This window comes from Hyaena hyaena, unplaced genomic scaffold (genome assembly GCF_003009895.1).
Source record: "Hyaena hyaena isolate Hyena2069 unplaced genomic scaffold, ASM300989v1 scaffold_808, whole genome shotgun sequence".
In the NCBI taxonomy this organism is placed as follows: Eukaryota; Metazoa; Chordata; class Mammalia; order Carnivora; family Hyaenidae; genus Hyaena; species Hyaena hyaena.
In genome coordinates this window covers 116,329-133,406 of record NW_024081437.1, presented here as the reverse complement: position 1 = coordinate 133,406, position 17,078 = coordinate 116,329, and the positions used below count along the sequence as shown (strand labels likewise).

Genomic DNA, 17,078 nt, shown 5'->3' with positions numbered 1-17,078 from the left:
GCCACCCAGGCGCCCCATCTATTCTTTTTTAAAAAATATTTTTTATTGTGGTAAAATACATCAGATTTGTCATCTGAACTACTCTTAAGTGTACAGTCAGTGGCATTAAGTACATTCACATTGTTGTGCCGACATTGCATGCTCTATCTAGTTCCAGAACATTTTTATCACCCTAAAAGGGGATCCATGCCCATTAAGCCATCACACCCCATCACCCCCAGACCCTGGTACCCGCTACTCTCCTGTCTTTATCTCATATAAATGGAGTCATGCGGTATGTGCCCTTTTGTAATGGCTTCTTCACTTAGCATGATATTTCCAAGGGTCATTCATGTTGGAACATGGATCAGTACTTCATTCCATCTTATAGAATAAAAAATAAAAACAAAATCATTTATGCTGGCATTGTTGAGAGCTGGGAGTTGGTGGGGGGCATGGGAGAAAGGAGATAGGGGTGTAAGATAATTAGGTTTGGTGAAACCCTGTAGTCTGGAATTTGAATTGGGAATATCAGCATGAGCTCTTGATGTATTTTAACTTGAAAATTGTGTGTGTGTGTGTGTTTCCCTGCTTTATCCTCTTAAAAGGACAAGAACAATGACAGTCCCGTTGTAACAAAGGCCTGGGGCAGGAAGTGTACCAGTTGAGTCAGGGACACTTTGTTAGACAAGAGAACAAGGCAGGCATCCAAGACTTTACAGTTACATCTGAAGGACTCAGCAGGCAGCTAGCAATAGAAGCCCTCATTGGCCAGAGCGGGAACGTCCTGGGGATGATGAATGCATCGTAAGGCTAGTGTCTGCAGCAGACTGAGGCCTGGCACATTAATTCAAATCCATGGCTTGATAATATTTTTAAAGGTCATCTTGACACCAAAAGCACAAATTAAAAGAAAAACATTGATCAATTAGACTTCATTAAAATGAGCTACTCTGGTGCTTCAAAGGACATCAGGAAATTGAAGAGAATCCACAGAACGAAAGAAAATCTTTGTCGATCCTATATCTGATAAGGGTCTGGTATTCAGAATCCATAAAAAATGCTTACACCTCAATAATGATAAAACAAGTAACCCAACAGAAAAATGGGCAGGGAGATGCAGATCAAAACCTCAATGAGATCCCACTTCATGTACCGTGGCATTGGTGAGGATAAGCCCTAATTAATTGGTGAATGGATAAATAGGCAATGATGAAGAAAAAACTATTACGTGGATGAACCTTGAAAACATAATGCTCAGTGAAGGAAGCTGCATATGTAAGATTCCATTTATAGGAAGTGTCCAGAAGAGGCAAATGCATAGAAGCAGAGAGGAGGTCAGTGGGTGCTAAGGGCTAGGGATGGGGGGGTGTGCAGGGAATGACTGCTCATGGGCATGGGATTGCTTTTGGGGTGATGGTAATGTCCTGGGCTTACCTAGTGGCAAGGGTTGCACAGCTCTGTGACTGTCATAACAAGCCCTGAACTGTGTACTTAAAAAGGGTGAATTCATGGTGTGTGCATTGAACATCTCAATACAGATCACCAGCGCAGCTCACCGGAACAGAGCCCCTCTGGGAGAGGAGGGCCCCAGGCTGCTAGAGTGTGATCAGGGAGCCCACAGTCCCGGCCCTAACCCAGGCTGGCAGAGGCCGGGCATTCGGGGGGCTATCAGAGTCAAGGCTGTGCTGAGGAGGGCATAGCAGGCAGAGTGTCCCAGCCCTGGCCACTGGTCAAGGCTTTGTGAGGTCCTGAGTGATAGTTGCTCTCATGTTTCTGTCTGGGCTGTCTCCTGTCCAGACAGTGTCCCAACTCCCTCCTCTACCTTCACGCTGCCCTCAAGTGTGTCACTCGGGCTCAGCATCACTGAGGTAGATTGGGAGAATGAGTAAACAGGCGGTACTGACCAGGCTCAAGTACCCAGTTTTAGATCGAGAAGCTTCCAGAGTCACTGGTCCTGTTGACGTGGCTGCACAGCCAGGAGCCAAGCTTGTGAGGAAGTGCCAGGCAGCTGTAGGCATGAGGCCTGGCACCCATGGAGAGGGAGCTGGGCTGTAAACATAGCGGAGCATGTCCCCATTCCCAAATCTACCCCCCAAGCCAGGGCTGCCTAGCTGGAAATGGCGCCCAGAGCCGCACAGCCCTAGCACCACAGCCTGTGCCTTCCATGCCCACGTTAAGTGCAGATGCTTCTTGGAGAGCTTTATCGTGATGCCGGCTGAGCAAATTGTTCTGTTGCATCCCTCAGAAAGTGGGTCTGTCAGGGCAGCGGCCATGAAGATCTAAAATGGACAGGCAGGCCTCAGCCTTCTTTCTGATACCACTGCTCACACAAGGCTCTCAGGCCGGAACTCTCAGGTTGTAAGTGTTTGGGTCCTGTGAGCCTCCTCTCCTTCTTGAAGCCTTGAGTCCCTGGCCAGGCGGGTCCCTGCTGGGAATCCCAGCTGCCTTTGGGCCGGGGGTCTCTCAGCGGTGAAGTCTGGCCACGGGTTCTTCCTGTGAGGAGAACGGTTATCTCAGGCCACTCCTGGCTGCAGTGGTCAGTCTGCCAGGGAGAATAAGCAAGTTTCTGAGGAGCAGAGTGGCTTCAGTCCCTGTGGGCCGTGCTCTGCCTTCGGCAGGCCCCGCTGCGCTCCGCACACCCACCCAAGGAGCTGTGCTTTGAGACATTTGATGGGCACATGTGCTTGTACAGTCCTTTCTTTTTTTAAATGTGTTTTTATTTTTGAGAGTGAGAGAGAGAGAGAGAGAGAAGGGGAGGGGCAGAGAGAGAGAGAGAGAGAGAGAGAAGCCCAAGCAGGCTCTGTGCTCTCAGCGTAGAGCCTGACGTGGGGCTCGATCCCACGAACCACAAGATCATGACCTGAACCCAGATCAAGAGCCATACCCTTAACCGACTGAGCCCCCCCAAGTGCCCTGCTCCTGTATATTGCTACTGCACTTCCCAGAGCGTGGTCCCAGGCATCGTTGCCACCCAAAGCCGGGAGCACTCAATGACAGCAGCTCTGGAGGCCATGGTCCCCAAGCCAGTCCAAAATGCTGCTGGGTGGGGCACAGGGGGTTGCTGGTACAGGCCACTCCTTTCCACTGGCCCCAGCAGGGCAAGGTGTGGAGCAGGAGCCCCTTGGCACGTCCGGCCTAGTGAGTGTGTGCGCCCTTCCCTGCCCAGGGCCGGGCCTGTGCCCAGAAGCAGTTGCGCTTCATGAACCAGCTGCTGGATAGCGTCCAGAGCCTGACTGCCGCATGCTTCAGCTGCTCCAGGTAAAGGCTCAGGGTGGGCTCTCCGCACAATGGCCAGGAGGCACCCTTGGAGCTCTGTCTGGAGGTGGTAGTGCTGGGGGGCGCACTGGGCATCCAGGCCCACCACCACCTACGTCTCCAGCTGAGGTCTTACTCGCCACTCCGGTGGTGGCAGCTGTACACTGGTGTGCTGCGAGGTGTGAGCCCGGGAAGGATGCCCCCCTGGGACAGTGCTCACACTGCTGGGCTGTCAGTGTGAAGGTGCTTTGCAGGCCTCGGAGAAGATAGGCCAGCCTCTGGAGAAACGTGGGTGCCCATGCTGTCGCTGCAGGCAGGCAGGCTCTCATGGGACTGGGGCTTGGTCATGGCCACCAAAGCAGGGCAGGGACCGGGGGACACATCATCTCCTGGCCTCTCTGCCTGGTTTCGTTTTGCCCCTGGGTCTCCCCTGGGAGCCTGAGGGCTCCCTTGGCCAGGGGCCTCAGCAGATCTGCCAGCATGGTCCCTGGAGGCTGTGCTGTGGCCAGTGACAGCATGGCCTTGGGGCTGCCTCAGCAGTGTGAAGGAGCAGTTAGAGGACACCAGAGAGAAGAACGAGGCGCTTCTGGGGGAGCTCTTCTCCGGCCCCCGCCTGCAGACCCTCCTGAGTCCCGAGTGTGAGCCATGGCCCCTGGACGTTCAGCCCTTCCTCGGGCAGCAAAACAGTGACTGGCAGAGGTATGTGTCCCACTTGGTTCCGTTACCCGGGACAGACCCTTCCCCGTGTGGCCTGCAGGTGCTCAATGCCTGCGATGGCACAGAGCTGGCCGTGACCTCTTTCCTCTCCCTGCAGGGCCTGTTCCTCTGTTGAGCTGGAGGAGGAGAAGGTGATGGAGCTGGCCAGGCAGCTGCAGGAGAGTGTCGCCAAGCTGCAGGCGCTCAGGGTGGAGGTGAGGGGTGCCGGCTCCTGGGGGCTGTGGGGCTCAGGGGCTCGGGCCCGACGGCAAGGGCCCCGCTTTGTACCCTAGGGCAAGGAATGTTACTTCCCCAGCCTCAGGGGTCCCATCTCTGCAGCAAATGTGTTGTGAGGGTTAAATGAAATAGTGGATGTGCAGGGCTCAATGGCTTCTAGAATGTTGTGGGTGCTCAGCCCATGTGAAGGGGAGAGGCAGACAGACTGGGCAGCTGTGGGGAGGCTTTCCGAAGAATGGAAGGGATCGGCTTCTTGCAGGCTGTGCACCAGGTCGTGAGGTCTGGGCTTTCACGTGCTTTCTTGCACATGGCCTTCCCAGCAGTCCTTGACCTGTCCTCCTTTTCCTGAGGAGGAGACTGAGGCCCACACAGGCAGCAGTAGCTGGGCTGAGGCTAGAAGCCAGGCTGCTTTGCTTAAAACCGTTTGCTCTTATGTGCCTCTGGTCTTCTGTATCTGATGCGGGAAGGGACTTGGTGCCCCAGGGGCAGGCAGGGCCTCAAGGGCTCCTCTACCTCTGGCTCTGCTGTGCTTTGCACAGCACAAGCAAGACGGCGCCGTGAGCGGGGCCGACACCAGCACCCTGGACCAGAAGCTGCGCTTGGTCATCTCTGACTTCCACCAGCTCGTTGTGGCTTTCCTCCAAGTCTACGACGACGAGCTGGGTGAGTGCTGCCGGCGCCCAGGCCCCTACCTCCACCCGTGTGGCCCCATCGTCCAGGCCGTGTACCAGACCCTCACTTCGTGCAGCCAAGTAAGAATCACCCTTTCCTGCCCCGCTCCCCCCTCCCTTCCAGCCGCCTCTGCAGCCTCCCCCCTCCTAGCCGCGCACATGAGGACAGGGGCCTGGGCCGGGCGTGGCACAGCTAGGCCCTGGCCCTCAGTCTGGGGCCTTGGGCGGGTTGGGGAGGGTGCTTCTCCTGCTGTTGGGGAAGGGGGGAGGGCTGACGCAGATGTCCCCCCAAGAATCCTACTGCACCTCAGGGGGCGTCAGCTGAGCCAAGACCCTGCGCCCCAAAGAGGTTTGTGTCCTGCTGGGTCCTACCTAGTTGACCATCTGGGACCCTTAGCCCAGCCTCTAGCCTTTGTCCCTGCATTGGGATCACTCTGTCTTCACAATATCCCCATATGTATCATGGCGAGTTCATTCTTGTGTATGACCAAGAACTATGCCAGCCAGCCAGCCAGGTGCTTGCCTCTCAGTGCAGTTGACCCAGCTCAGACAGATGGGAAAAAGTAGTCTCACACCGCTCAGCTGACTACGTAAATATTTACCTACTCATTTTGTTGTTCTGCATTTCAGGTCCCTAGAGTCCAACTTAAAACACTGGGTTGGTTGTAATTATGAGTGCAGTTGCCACACATGGAGCTCTGACATTGGCTCAGGGCTTCTGCGACATTGGTCTTGGCTTTTCCCAATTTTAGCTTAAGTGCTGCTGAAGTGAGTACTGTGTTGGTTTGGTTTTTTAACCAGCCTCCGGCCAGCCTGTCCTCCGCAGTTCTGCTGACAGGGTCAGATCGGGTACAGGCCTTTCTCATCGGAAAGGCCCTTCTCTTATCTTGGGGCATCATGGATCTTCCCACTGTGCTAGTGGCTTTGCTCGGCTACTAGTGTGGGATGGGGCACGTAATCGTACGGCATCCCTACTGGGCCTGGAAGAAGGGAGTGACAATGGAAAACGCTGACTGCTGACTCTCTAGCTGTCCTTTGGGGCGAAGGCCACATGCTTGAGGCTCTAGGGAAAAGCACGTGCTCAATGTGAACCCGGGTGGGAAGCAGGAGACGGCTTCTGTGGGTCAGCTCAGCAGCATTTGATGCCTCCGCGCCCCCCCTCTCTCCCTCACAGCTGCTGAGAGCTGTCATGGAGGTCGCCGACACCTCAGCAGAAGCCGTGGAGATGGCGAAGCGGCAGCAGGCCGAGCCCGTCTGGTGGAGCAGCAGCAGCAGCGCCCTCATGAGTCTAGGTATGTTGTCGCCACTTGGTGTGGCTGTGCCCACCCGCTCGGCAGTCAGAGGTGCGGTGGCCCCCCGCACCTTGGCCTCGCACCTGTGTCGTGTGTGACTCCTTCTTGCTCGACCAGCATTTGGGGAGTAGTTGGGGACTGCCCCTTGCTTTCTTCTTCTTCGGATGCGTAAAGTTTTCCTTCCCTTGGAAAAAATGCTTTCTGTAGATTATAAAACAGAAAAAAAGTAATTGTGGGAAATTGGGAAAACCCAAAGATGTGTGGAGGTATAATAAAAACAGTTTGTAGGGGCACCTGGGTGACTCAGTCAGTTGGGTGTCCAACTCTGGCTTAGGTCATGATCTTGCAGTTGGTGAGTTTGAGCCCCGCATTGGGTACACTGCTCTCAGCCTGTCAATACAGAGCCTGCTTTAGATCCTCTGCTCCCCTCTCTCTGCCCCTTCCCTGCTTGTGCTCTCCCCCCCCCAAAAAAAAAACCAAAAACAAAACAAAAATTTAAAAGAAAAGCAGTTTGTGACCTGATGACCCAGAGACGGTTGAGTTAGCATTTTGGTCTGTTTATTCTTTTTCCTCATCATTTTTTATTTCTTTGTGTAACTGTAATCACAACACATATACACTTTTATTTATTTATTTTAATGTTTATTCATTTCTGAGAGACAGAGAGAGCATGAGCAGGAAAGGGACACAGAAAGAAAGGGAGACGCAGGATCTGAAGCAGGCTCTAGGCTCTGAGCTGTCAGCACAGAGCCCGACGTGGGGCTCGAACTCAAAACCCGTGAGATCATGAGCTGAGCTGAAGTTGGACGCTTAACCAACTGAGCCACCGAGGTGCCCCACATATACACTTTTATATTATGTTCTTCTTTCCCTGGGACCATTTTATAAGCATCTTCCTGGGATGCCTGGCTGGCTTAGTGAATAGAGCACACAACTCTTGATCTCGGGGTTGTACGTTCAAGCCCCACGGTGGGCATAGAGCTTACTTAAAACAAGTGTTATTGGAGCGCCTGGGTGGCTCAGTCAGTTAAGCATCCGACTTCGGCTCAGGTCTTGATCTTTGAGTTCATGAGTTTGAGTCCGACGGGTGGACTTTGTGCTGACAGCTCAGAGCCTGGAGCCTGCTTCGGGTTCTGTATTTTCCTCTCTCTCTGCCCCTCCTCCACTCGTACTCTGTCTCTGTAAGAAATAAACATTAAAAACAAACCAAAAAAATACGTTAAAAATGTTCTAAACATTTTCCCATGTTCTCGAAGTAGCATTTTTAAAAGTTTATTTATTTATTATTTTGAGAGAGAGAACGGGCTCATGAGCCAGGGAGGGGCAGAGAGAGAGGGAGAGAGAGAATCCCAAGCAGGCTCTGTGCTGAGCCTGATGTGGGGCTTGAGCTCCCAAACCATGAGATGATGACCTGAGCCAAAATCAAGAGCTGGAAACTTAACTGACTGAGCCACCCAGGCACCCCTTGAAGTAACCTCTTTTATTGTGAAACGCTATTCTATTCATGTATTTGCTTAATTTTTGTAATTTGCTTAACATTTTATGTTATTGAGCCTGTAGGTCATTTTCAGCTTTTTACTATTATATATAATGCTGGTATAAGATTAACAGTAGTGAAAACCGGAAACAATCCAAAGTTTTAACACCGGGTACCGCTTGGGTGAGTAATGGTGGGGGTCGTAGTTGCTGTTTCAGAAATGGGCTGTGATGACATGACCGGTAAAGGGAAATGCAGGGCAGCGTGAGCTTCTGTGAGCTCAGCAGTGTGGCAGAGCCCTGGCAGGGAGCGAGTGGCACGCAGACACCAAGTGTCAGCAGCAGGGGCAGGGACAGTCTAGTCCACTCGTGGCTCCTCCATCCTGCGCCCAGTCTTCAGACTTGGCTTTGCACACACAGCTCACTTATGTACGTCACAGTCTGTTCAGGAGATGCAGAGTGTCCCCGTGTTAGATCGCGTCTACGACGCGGGTCTTGGCGTCACAGCAGGGAGGCCCACCTCCATCGCTAAGGCCGTGCGGTGGCCATCTTCCTGTGTCCTCATCAGTGCTAGATTGGGCCTTTCTGGCATTTCTGTCATTGGATGAGCCAAAAGCATGTCTGCATTTAGTTTCAATTAAAGTTTTTGTTGAGTGCATTTATAGTTTTATTATGGAATTATGCATTCAGGAAAGATCTTTTTTTTTTTTTATACAAAAGACAGTGTTTAGGGAGGAACCTGAGCTCATAGAGATGGAAATATGAAATAATCGCACCCCCACCCCTGCCGTGCTCAGGCGCCCCCTTGTCCCAGGTTGTGTGTCTCCTCCTGTCGACAGCTACCTGCTATCCTGACTCAGTGATAATTAGGTCTCTGTGAGACGCATCTACCATGTAGGTCTCTGTAATCGGTCCATTTCCAACGCTCAGCCAGAGAGTTCACCACGTTTCCTTCTACTTCACTTCCTGCTTGCTCGAGCCTCAAGGTCAGCCAGAGGCGATTGCACGGGTCCTTGTCAGGTCTCTCCTGGGTGTGAGCATGGCTGTGGGTGCGCACCTGACCTTCTACCCTGCTGGGATCCAGAACTCCTCACTCCTCAGCCCCTCCTCCCCAGCTCCGGCTCTCAGCCTCTGCCCCAGGCGGTAGCAGTGACGGCATTTGCCTACCAATGTGTTCCCTCCCCCTCCCCCCAGCACAGCCCCAAGGCATGGCTCTGGGTCACAGATCTTCTGAGCCACCCCTTAGCATAGACTCTCCAGCCAGCCCTCTCCTCAGGCAGCCGGCACTGGCCTTGGCACGAATACTTGCCACATGTATACCAGGCACTCAAGGGTCTCTCTTCTTCCTGACTGAGCCCCACAAAATCATCCATTTTAAGACTCGTCTTCATGTTTTTCCTAGTCACTATTATCACGATGACTTTCCCCTCGCACTGGGTGTAATTGCTGTTAATAAAATGCTTCCTGAACCATGGTATCATTAATAGAACAACGGTCACTATTGCCCGTTGCCATGTACCATGTCAGCTGACTGCAGGGCTGCTGGGTGCACAGAACTGCTTGCCCACCCTCGAGACCCAGGCCCTCTCAGGAGGTCTGGACAGTAGCGAGGGAAAGCGCCATGCCTGGTGCGCAGGGGCAGGGCTCGGCTCTCATCGCTGCACCTTCTACATTTTATTGGAGATGAGTTCTTAGGCTGCAGATGCATCAGAGAAGCCGTTCATACCACCTCCATGCCAAGGCCAATCGGAACGGCCTTCCTGCCTTCCCTGTTCCCACCAGACAAACTGAGGGCCTTGGCCTCCGTGACCTCCTCGGGCTCTGCAGCCGGGGAAGGTGTGTGCGATCGTGCCACTTCCCTTCCCAGTATAAGAAGCCCAAAATGAGGGGCTTGAGTGAGGGGCTGTGTGTGCCTGCCAGGCCTGGGTCCTGAGCCATGCCCTGGCGTGCACGGACAGGGCCCCGGTGACATGGGGCGGGCAGCCCACCCCGTCGTCATTCACCAGTCAGCACGTCGACTAGGTGGACCCGAAGTCCCATTTGCCTCGGTGCTGAGAGCGATGGAGGGGAGCTGACAGCCCAGCATGGGTGGGTGGATGGTAGCAACTGGTTACATGTGACGGGTGGAGAAAGCCACAGCCCAAGGAAGAAGGGGCAGCCTGTCTGCTAGAAGGGCCACGGCCCCAGACAGGGGCAGTGCTGCGCAGGCTGGAAGCAGAGTGCCGGCAAAGCGGGTGTGTACAGGTCGGAGCTGCCAGTGAGGCCTTAGCCTGCTGTTCTGTACAGAAAATGATTGTAATGAATGGCAGCCCCTCCCCACCCCACATGTGGCTGGCAGCTCAGGAGAAGCCTGGCTTTGTCGCCTCGTGCCCTGCAGAGCTCCTGCTGGGGAACTGGGGAACGCCTCGGGAACCAGAGTGGAGCGGGGAGGGGGGAGTGGCCTCCTCTCCCCAGCCTGGACCAACCCATGGAAGAGAGAAGAGAGACCTGGAAAAGCAAGGCTAATGGGTCATTCAGAGAAGTGAACTTTTCAGCAAACCCTAACCCAGAAAACTATGAAAGACCAACAAAGAGAAAAACAAGCAAACACTCTTAGAGGATAAACGTGTTGAAAAACATCAAGGGAAAGAGCCCTGTGGGGGGCGGGACAGCAGGAGCTGCAACAAATCTATGAGTAGAGAGAAAAGAGACAGGTAAGCAAAGTGATGGCGAGCAGAAGCAACCTCGGGGCAGGCCCTGCAAAGGAAGCGAGGAAGGAAAATATAGGGCGGAGGTGACTGAATGCAGTCTGATGGGGTGAGTTTCCAGATTTCAAGCGCAGAGCAGATGGAACCGAAAATACGCATCCCTAGGTCCAGTGCTGGGGTCCAGGCTTGCAGAGAGAAAGCCGGTGGCCTCCAGAAATTAATGCATTAATGCGTTGCACATTCGGAAGGCTGGGGGCTTCTTGCCTAAAACCAGAGCCCAGACAGCTCTGAGCCACGAGAGCCCAGGACAGAGGGGAGAGGTGTGGACTGAGGGAGCACCCAGGGCTGAGGCGGCCCGCAGAAGGCAGAGTGGGGCTGGAGTGGGGCTCGAGGTGGGGACGGCCTGTGGATTTGGGAAAAGGCAGATTACACCCAGAGGGACCTAGGAAAAGCCCATCTGTGAAGTGTGGTCAGGATGGTAAACTTCACCCAGTGGGAGCACTGGTGACAAGTGGGGAGGGTCGTGGGGGCCCATGATTCCTGAGCCTCAGAGTCCTCCAGATAGGCAGGACCAAATGTCAGTGAAAGAGCTTGCCGTATGAGAGGGCAGAGGAAGGGGTAGGCATCTATTTAAGTTAAGGCAGAGCCCCGAGTGGGACCCAGAACCCCCAGGGCGGGGGAGGGGTGTGAGTGAAAGTCCCTTTATGTCATGCCCAGCGGTCACTGTCTCAAATTGGCACCTTAAGAGGCAGGCGCGAATTACGATGGCGTCCCCTTTCCCTGAGAGCCAGGTGGCAGGTCGTGGCAGTTGCCTGCTGGGTGGAGGGGCAGCTAAGGCACGTGTCATTTGATTTGCTTGTGTGCATGGGCTTACTGTTCTGACTGATAGGGAGCGCACCTGGGCTCTGGTGGGGGCGGGCATGGACACGGCCTAGCGAGCGGAGCCTGCCCTGGGGCTCGGCCTGGCACCCACAGGGCCACCTCCTGGCTTGGCGGTACCTGGGACACGCTGGGAATTGGGTGCCCGGGCTGCAAGCCCTTTGAGCACCAGGTGCAGGCGGGCCTGGGACCGGAGGAGAACTAGTGAATAACAGTGTAGGCCTGGCTGGGGTGGGCGGGGGGGGGGTATGTGGAAAGTGGCCTTTTGTGGGCCAGGAAGCTCTAGGAGTCACTTTGCTGTTTGTATTTTGTTTTCTCTCCGCAGCCACAAAAATGGAGGAACTAACTGAGAAATACAAGATCTTCAATGACAGTCTGAAAGACGTGCAGTAGTCTGGGGGCAGGAAGCTCTGCCCTGAGGAGCAGGGGGGTGGGGGCGGGGGTGGCGCAGGGCCAGCCCCGACAGGAGAAGCAGTCACAGCCCCGTGCTCTGCGGGAGCAGCCCTGTCATCCGCCTGGGACAGAAGGAGGAAGAGGGCAGACTTGAGCTGGACAGAAAGGGAAGCTCGGGTTCCAAGTCCGCCTCCCGACCTCCTCCTCCTCTCTGCTGTCTGGCTGAGGCTGAGGGGGCCGGGGCTCCCCACTGCTCAGTCCGCCCTTCTCCCCGTGATGGTGCCCCAGGTCCCGGGCTATGGGCTTCCTGCCGTCCCAGGCGGCCTTGGCCGTGCCCTCTCCCTCCCTATTTGCCTCAAAGCAGCTCCCATCGCTTCTGTTCCTGCCCCTGTCCCCACCTGGTGAAACTTGGGGACACAAAGCCCCAGAAGTCTCCACCTCACTGTGGCACCCGACTGCCGCACTGCCATCTCCACTGTGACTGGCTTCGGGGTCCCACATGAGGACTCCCTGCAGACCGTGGGCCCAGCCTCCGGCACCCAGCGCGTCTGAAATCGAGGGGGCGGGGCACGTGTTTCCTCCTCCCTCCCCAGGGCTCCCTGCACTGGCCTGGGAAATTCTTGCCAGTGGCCTGACTGGTTGTCCGGGAAGCTGCTCTCTGGGCTTCCCAGGGTGACCCAGTATCTCCCTGAGCAGTGTGCCTGTCACGGCCACCTCCCTCCCTCCAAGCATGGGAACAGGCACAACTGGTGGGGCCTCTGCCTCCCTCAGCCCAGTGGCAGGCCGGAAGGGACTCCTGGAGGGGCCTCCCTCTAAACTCGTGGCCCACTGCGCGGGCCCACCCCGGCTGCGAAGCTCACCTGCTCCCGCGCCTCCTCTTCCTCAGCCTCCCTGAGGCTGCTCCAGACGAGGAGGCTGCTGTGGGAGGAAGGACGGCTGGGCCTAGGGTCACCATTGCCCAGTTGCACCAGCAGCTTCACAGTCCAGGGGACTCCTGAAGGCCTGTGGGAGGCAGGCCGCGGCCAGCATCTTGGTTGCCTCCCCGTGGCCCTGGTGGGAGGCGGGGCCCGTGGGCACCCACCACCAAGGGCTGGCATATCTTGCCCCAGGACGAGATCCTCAGGATGGTGCCACCCACTTTCTGGCCAGGAAAGGGCCTTCTTGCTCTCTACTCCTCTTGAACGTGCCCTTTACCCTTGACTGAGCCAGGTGGGCTGGGAAGGCCCTAGAGCCTGGGTTGGGTGGCGCTGGGCTTCACATCCAGTCCCGTGCTCCTGGGGCTGGGGGTGCTGCTGAGGCAGTCTCGTACCCCCACCCCTTCGTCACTTGGTGGGGTCGCCTTGGCTCAGTTGGAGCCCGCCTGACTTGCCAGGTCGGGCTTCGCCTCTCTTCCTCCTTCCTGGCAGCCTCTGCTAAGGGTCTCTTACATACTATGGGTCATTGCACCTGTGAAACAGATGCCATCTCCCCTTCCTGGTGGGGACGAGCTTGTGAGACGTGTGAGCCATAGCCAGGCAGCGCGGAGGCCACCCCAAGACCACTGCGGTGACACCCAGGTCCCATCCTGAGCGCGCCCTTCCCTTTACTGGCTGAGCCTGGCTTGTGCAAGCACCTCTTTGCCACTCCTGGGCTCACTTTACCCTCACGAGGGGCCACTGGGTCCCCTGTGACCCAGGTGGAGCGGTGCGCTGGAGAGGAAGACTTGCCCCCTTGGTGGGAGGGGCCTCAGCTCGGTTGCTGTGTCCTGGCCCTGCTCAGACTTGGAAGCAAGGCTGGATGGAAGGCTTGCGTTTGCTCCGCGTGCCTGTGATGACACGTTCCTCCAGCCCACGGCTCAGCTTGTGGGGAGCCTTGCGTGTGGCCCGGGAGCCTGCTTTCCAATCTGTAAACATGGGGCGTATGTCTCGGCAGCTGTGCGTGAGCGAGGGGGTGGCAAGCCGGCCGCACAGGTCCTGCGGCCTTAGGCCTCCTCGTTGCCCAACAGGCGGCTGGGGGCGGGCCATGGCCACTGATTAAAGGCCGCCTGGAGCAGCCTGTGTGGAGACAGGTGCCCAGCAGCCCAGGAGGCCGGCCAGCACCCGCCCCAGGTAAGCCGGCCAGCAGGGTTGGCGAGGGCAGCTGCCGGGAGCCCAGACACAGGTGGCCAGGTTGGGGAAGGCACTTGTGCACAAGGGAGAAGCCAGGGGAGGCTTGGCTGCCTGTTTCCTGACAGCTGGCCCAGGGTGCTGTGCCTGAGGCTCCTAGCTAAGGTGTCTCAGTGAAAATGCTATCCTGCGCTGGCACATCCCTGGTCCCTGATGACATGGACCTGCCGCGCTTTGCCTCTTCTGTGCCTGGAGGCAGGCAGCAGAGGCCTCTGGGCTGGGATCTGGGCACGTCAGGCCTACCTTTTGCTGTTTACTAGCTGGTAGCAGTGATGGTGGCCAGGGAGGGACTGGGGCACAGAATGGAGAGGGTGACGAGGCCCTAGGAGGCCTCACCCTCGACAAAGGGGTTGGAGCAGTGGCCATGGGGTTGGCTGTGTGTGGCTGGGCCCAGGCATCCCCATCACTTTGGCCCTCAGGTTTTGTGCCTCTTGCTCTGGCAGCTTTAGGCTCTGCTGTCCCTGTGAGCACATCACCATGTCCGAGGTGCCCCGGGCTGAGACTTTCATCTTCTTGGATCTGGAAGCCACTGGGCTCCCCAATATAGATCCCGAGGTGGCCGAGATATCTCTGTTTGCTGTGCACCGCTCCTCCCTGGAGAACCCAGACCGAGATGAGTCTGGTGTCCCCGTGCTGCCCCGAGTCCTGGACAAACTCACGCTGTGCATGAGCCCAGAGCGTCCTTTCACCGCCAAGGCCAGTGAGATCACCGGCTTGAGCAGTGACAGGCTGGCCCGGTGCCGGAAGGCGGGCTTTGACGACGCCGTGGTGCGGACTCTACAGGCTTTCCTGAGCCGCCAAGAGGGCCCCATCTGCCTCGTGGCCCACAACGGCTTTGATTATGACTTCCCCCTGCTGTGCACAGAGCTGCGGCGCCTGGGCGCCCACCTGCCCCCGGACACCGTCTGCCTGGATACACTGCCTGCGCTTCGGGGCCTGGACCGTGCCCACAGCCATGGCACCCGGGCCCAGGGCTGTAAGGGTTACAGCCTGGGCAGCCTCTTCCGCCGCTATTTCCAGGCCGAGCCGTGTGCAGCCCACTCAGCTGAGGGTGACGTGCACACCCTGCTCATGGTCTTCCTGCACCGGGCTGCTGAGCTGCTTGGCTGGGCAGACGAGCAGGCCCGGAGCTGGGCCCACATTGAACCCATGTATGTGCCGCCTGACGGTCCGAGCCTTGAAGCCTGAATGCCAGCGGGCCGGTGATGCCACCACCCAGGGGCATGAGGCCCACCCCCAGCACCATGGGCAGCGCCAGCGCTGACCGTTCAGTCAGGCTCTGAGGCCTGGAGCTGGTCGTGGACTGGTGTCCCACTGTCCCCGTCCCCGTCCTCGGAGCCGGCTAGCCCCGGGCCTGCGTGCCTTCCGGGCCTTCTTCCTTCCCCGGGCCTGCCCAACTTTGTAGCCCCGGAGCTTCCTCGCAGCCCGAGCCCTGGCCTGTGCTCCAGGGGCTTGCTGCTGCAGGCTCCTACCCCTCACCTGGCATCTCAATAAACATCAACAGCTACTCACCAGCTGAGCTTCCGCTTTCCCTCTACGCCCTGCCCAGAGGGAGCAGGCCAGGAGCTGGGCCGGGGGCTGGAGCGGAGCCCCCTGGGGCCGCCTCCTTGTGGCCTAGCCTTCCATAGGCCCAGTGGGTGGGTGGCGGAGCAGTCGGTGCTCACAGGCTCGCCCAGGGGGCTGACAGGCAGAGGCTGTGGTCCCGAGCCACGGGCTTCCTCCCTGGCTGGTCTACTGTTGTCTCGGCTCTCATCCCCTCCCTGCGTTGTCACCCTGGAGGCCCACGAAATGAGTGCACAGGGCCTTAGGAACATGTGCCTAGGTCCCGAGTCTGTGCTGGGGAGGGAGATGGAGGAGAGCCTCCAGGGAGCTTGGGCTTTCTCAGCTCGGGGAGCTGTGTCCACAGAGCCGAGCGCCCGCCTGGGTGCAAAGCCCAGCTCCGGTACTCGCCCCCTGTGGACCCTGAGCAACTCCTTCCTCTCCTGGAGCCTCTGTCCCTGCTCTGCAAGGTGGCAACAGGATGAAATAAGGTGCTCGCTCAGAGCAGCACAGTGGGTGGCGTGCTCCGGGTGCTGGAGAATTCGGAAGTGCCCGCATTCACGCACAGGCACATATGCAGAAAGAGCCCAATATGTGCAGGTCGAGCTCCAGGAAGGGCCGCTGCATGTGGGGCGCGGGGTACCTGTGGTGCGCAGGAGAGGTGGGGTGGCCGGCGCAGTGGGGGCAACCCCTGGGAAGGAGTTTGTCCTGGGCCGTGTCCCCTGTGGCTTGGCCCGATGACGGCCAGGAGGCTGCTCTGTGGGGAGGGCAGCTTCTCAGTAGCTGCTTCTGCTGGGCTTTGAGGAGCCAGCTAACCTGCCTCTGGGGCCCCACCTGTGTGACCAAACGATGGGGCAAGGCAGGGGCGGGTCGTCTGGGAGACAGGGAGAGCAGGTGAGAAGGGGTGGGGTGGGTGGGGCGGCCACGCCCCAGAGACTCGCCTGAGCAAAGCCTTGAGCCTTGAGCCCTGAGCCCATTCAGGATACCCTAACTAGGTCAGGGTGACTAGTGCCACTGCAACGTGGAAGGGAGAAGAATGCTGAGGCCAGAACACAGGCAGTGGCCATCTCAGGTCATTCCCATTGCCCAGACCAAGGTGTCTGGACCGACCCTGAGGACAATGAGGAGACACACAGAGCTGCACCCAGAAGAGGGGCAAAATCTGATTTATGTTCTCCCCAGTGCCTCTCCGGCTGCTTTGTGCAGGATGGACTAAAGCAGGCCTCGAACGGGGAGGATGGCAACCGAGGGAGAGAGAAACAGTGGGGTCGGGGTTCTGTTGCAAGGAGAGCCGCTGGCCTGGCCAAGGACAGAATGGTGGGGTGGGGTGGGGGTACACGGTAAGGGAAAGACCTAGAGGGGGCTAGTTGGGGAGTGTGGCCTGTGCACCGCTGAGCTTCCTGAGAAAGGCTGGTTGGCTCCCTGCCCCTGTGGGCACCCACCTCGAAGAGCGCCCCAAGGCCAGGCCAGAGAAGAGCCTTCCCCAGGCCCGCGCTGAAAGAGTAGGGGAGGCCGCCAGGCTTGAGGCAGCCAGGAACCCTCAGGTCCTCTGGTGCCCAAGCAGGTCCAGGTCCCCTTTACCTACCTGGCCACGAAGGTCCCTTCTCAGTCGCTGGGCAAGTCAAGAGGGGCTCAAGTCCAGGCCCCGGGTGCGCAGGATGACAGCCTGGTCTTTGGCCACTGCCACTGCCCCAGAGCGGTCTCTGGGTCCAGATGCCTCTCTCTCAGCACTCTGGGCTTGCCTGGCCTCTCGGTGGCCTGGCCTCAGGCACCCTCCCTAGGCCCATGCTTGGCGGGCCAGGCTGCACGTCACGTCTTGTGCACCAG

At 57.5% G+C, this 17,078-nt stretch overlaps 1 protein-coding gene across 3 annotated transcripts in view; it reads left to right on the top strand.

Moving 5' to 3' along the window:
* Positions 1–15,208, top strand: part of LOC120221729 (three prime repair exonuclease 2) — a 29,148-nt gene extending 13,940 nt beyond the window's left edge. Inside the window, exons 4-9 of one of the 3 annotated variants that reach the window (XM_039219289.1) lie at positions 3,149–3,240; positions 3,775–3,936; positions 4,052–4,148; positions 4,710–4,833; positions 6,016–6,133; positions 14,156–15,208. In XM_039219289.1, the coding sequence (XP_039075220.1) occupies positions 3,149–3,240; positions 3,775–3,936; positions 4,052–4,148; positions 4,710–4,833; positions 6,016–6,133; positions 14,156–14,900 (1,338 nt within the window). In that variant the 3' untranslated portion in view covers positions 14,901–15,208. Of the gene's footprint in view, positions 1–3,148; positions 3,241–3,774; positions 3,937–4,051; positions 4,149–4,709; positions 4,923–6,015; positions 6,134–11,500; positions 14,129–14,155 lie in introns of those variants that run through there. The other 2 variants (XM_039219290.1, XM_039219291.1) reach the window with 2 other exon arrangements.
* The last annotated feature ends 1,870 nt before the right edge of the window (positions 15,209–17,078 follow it).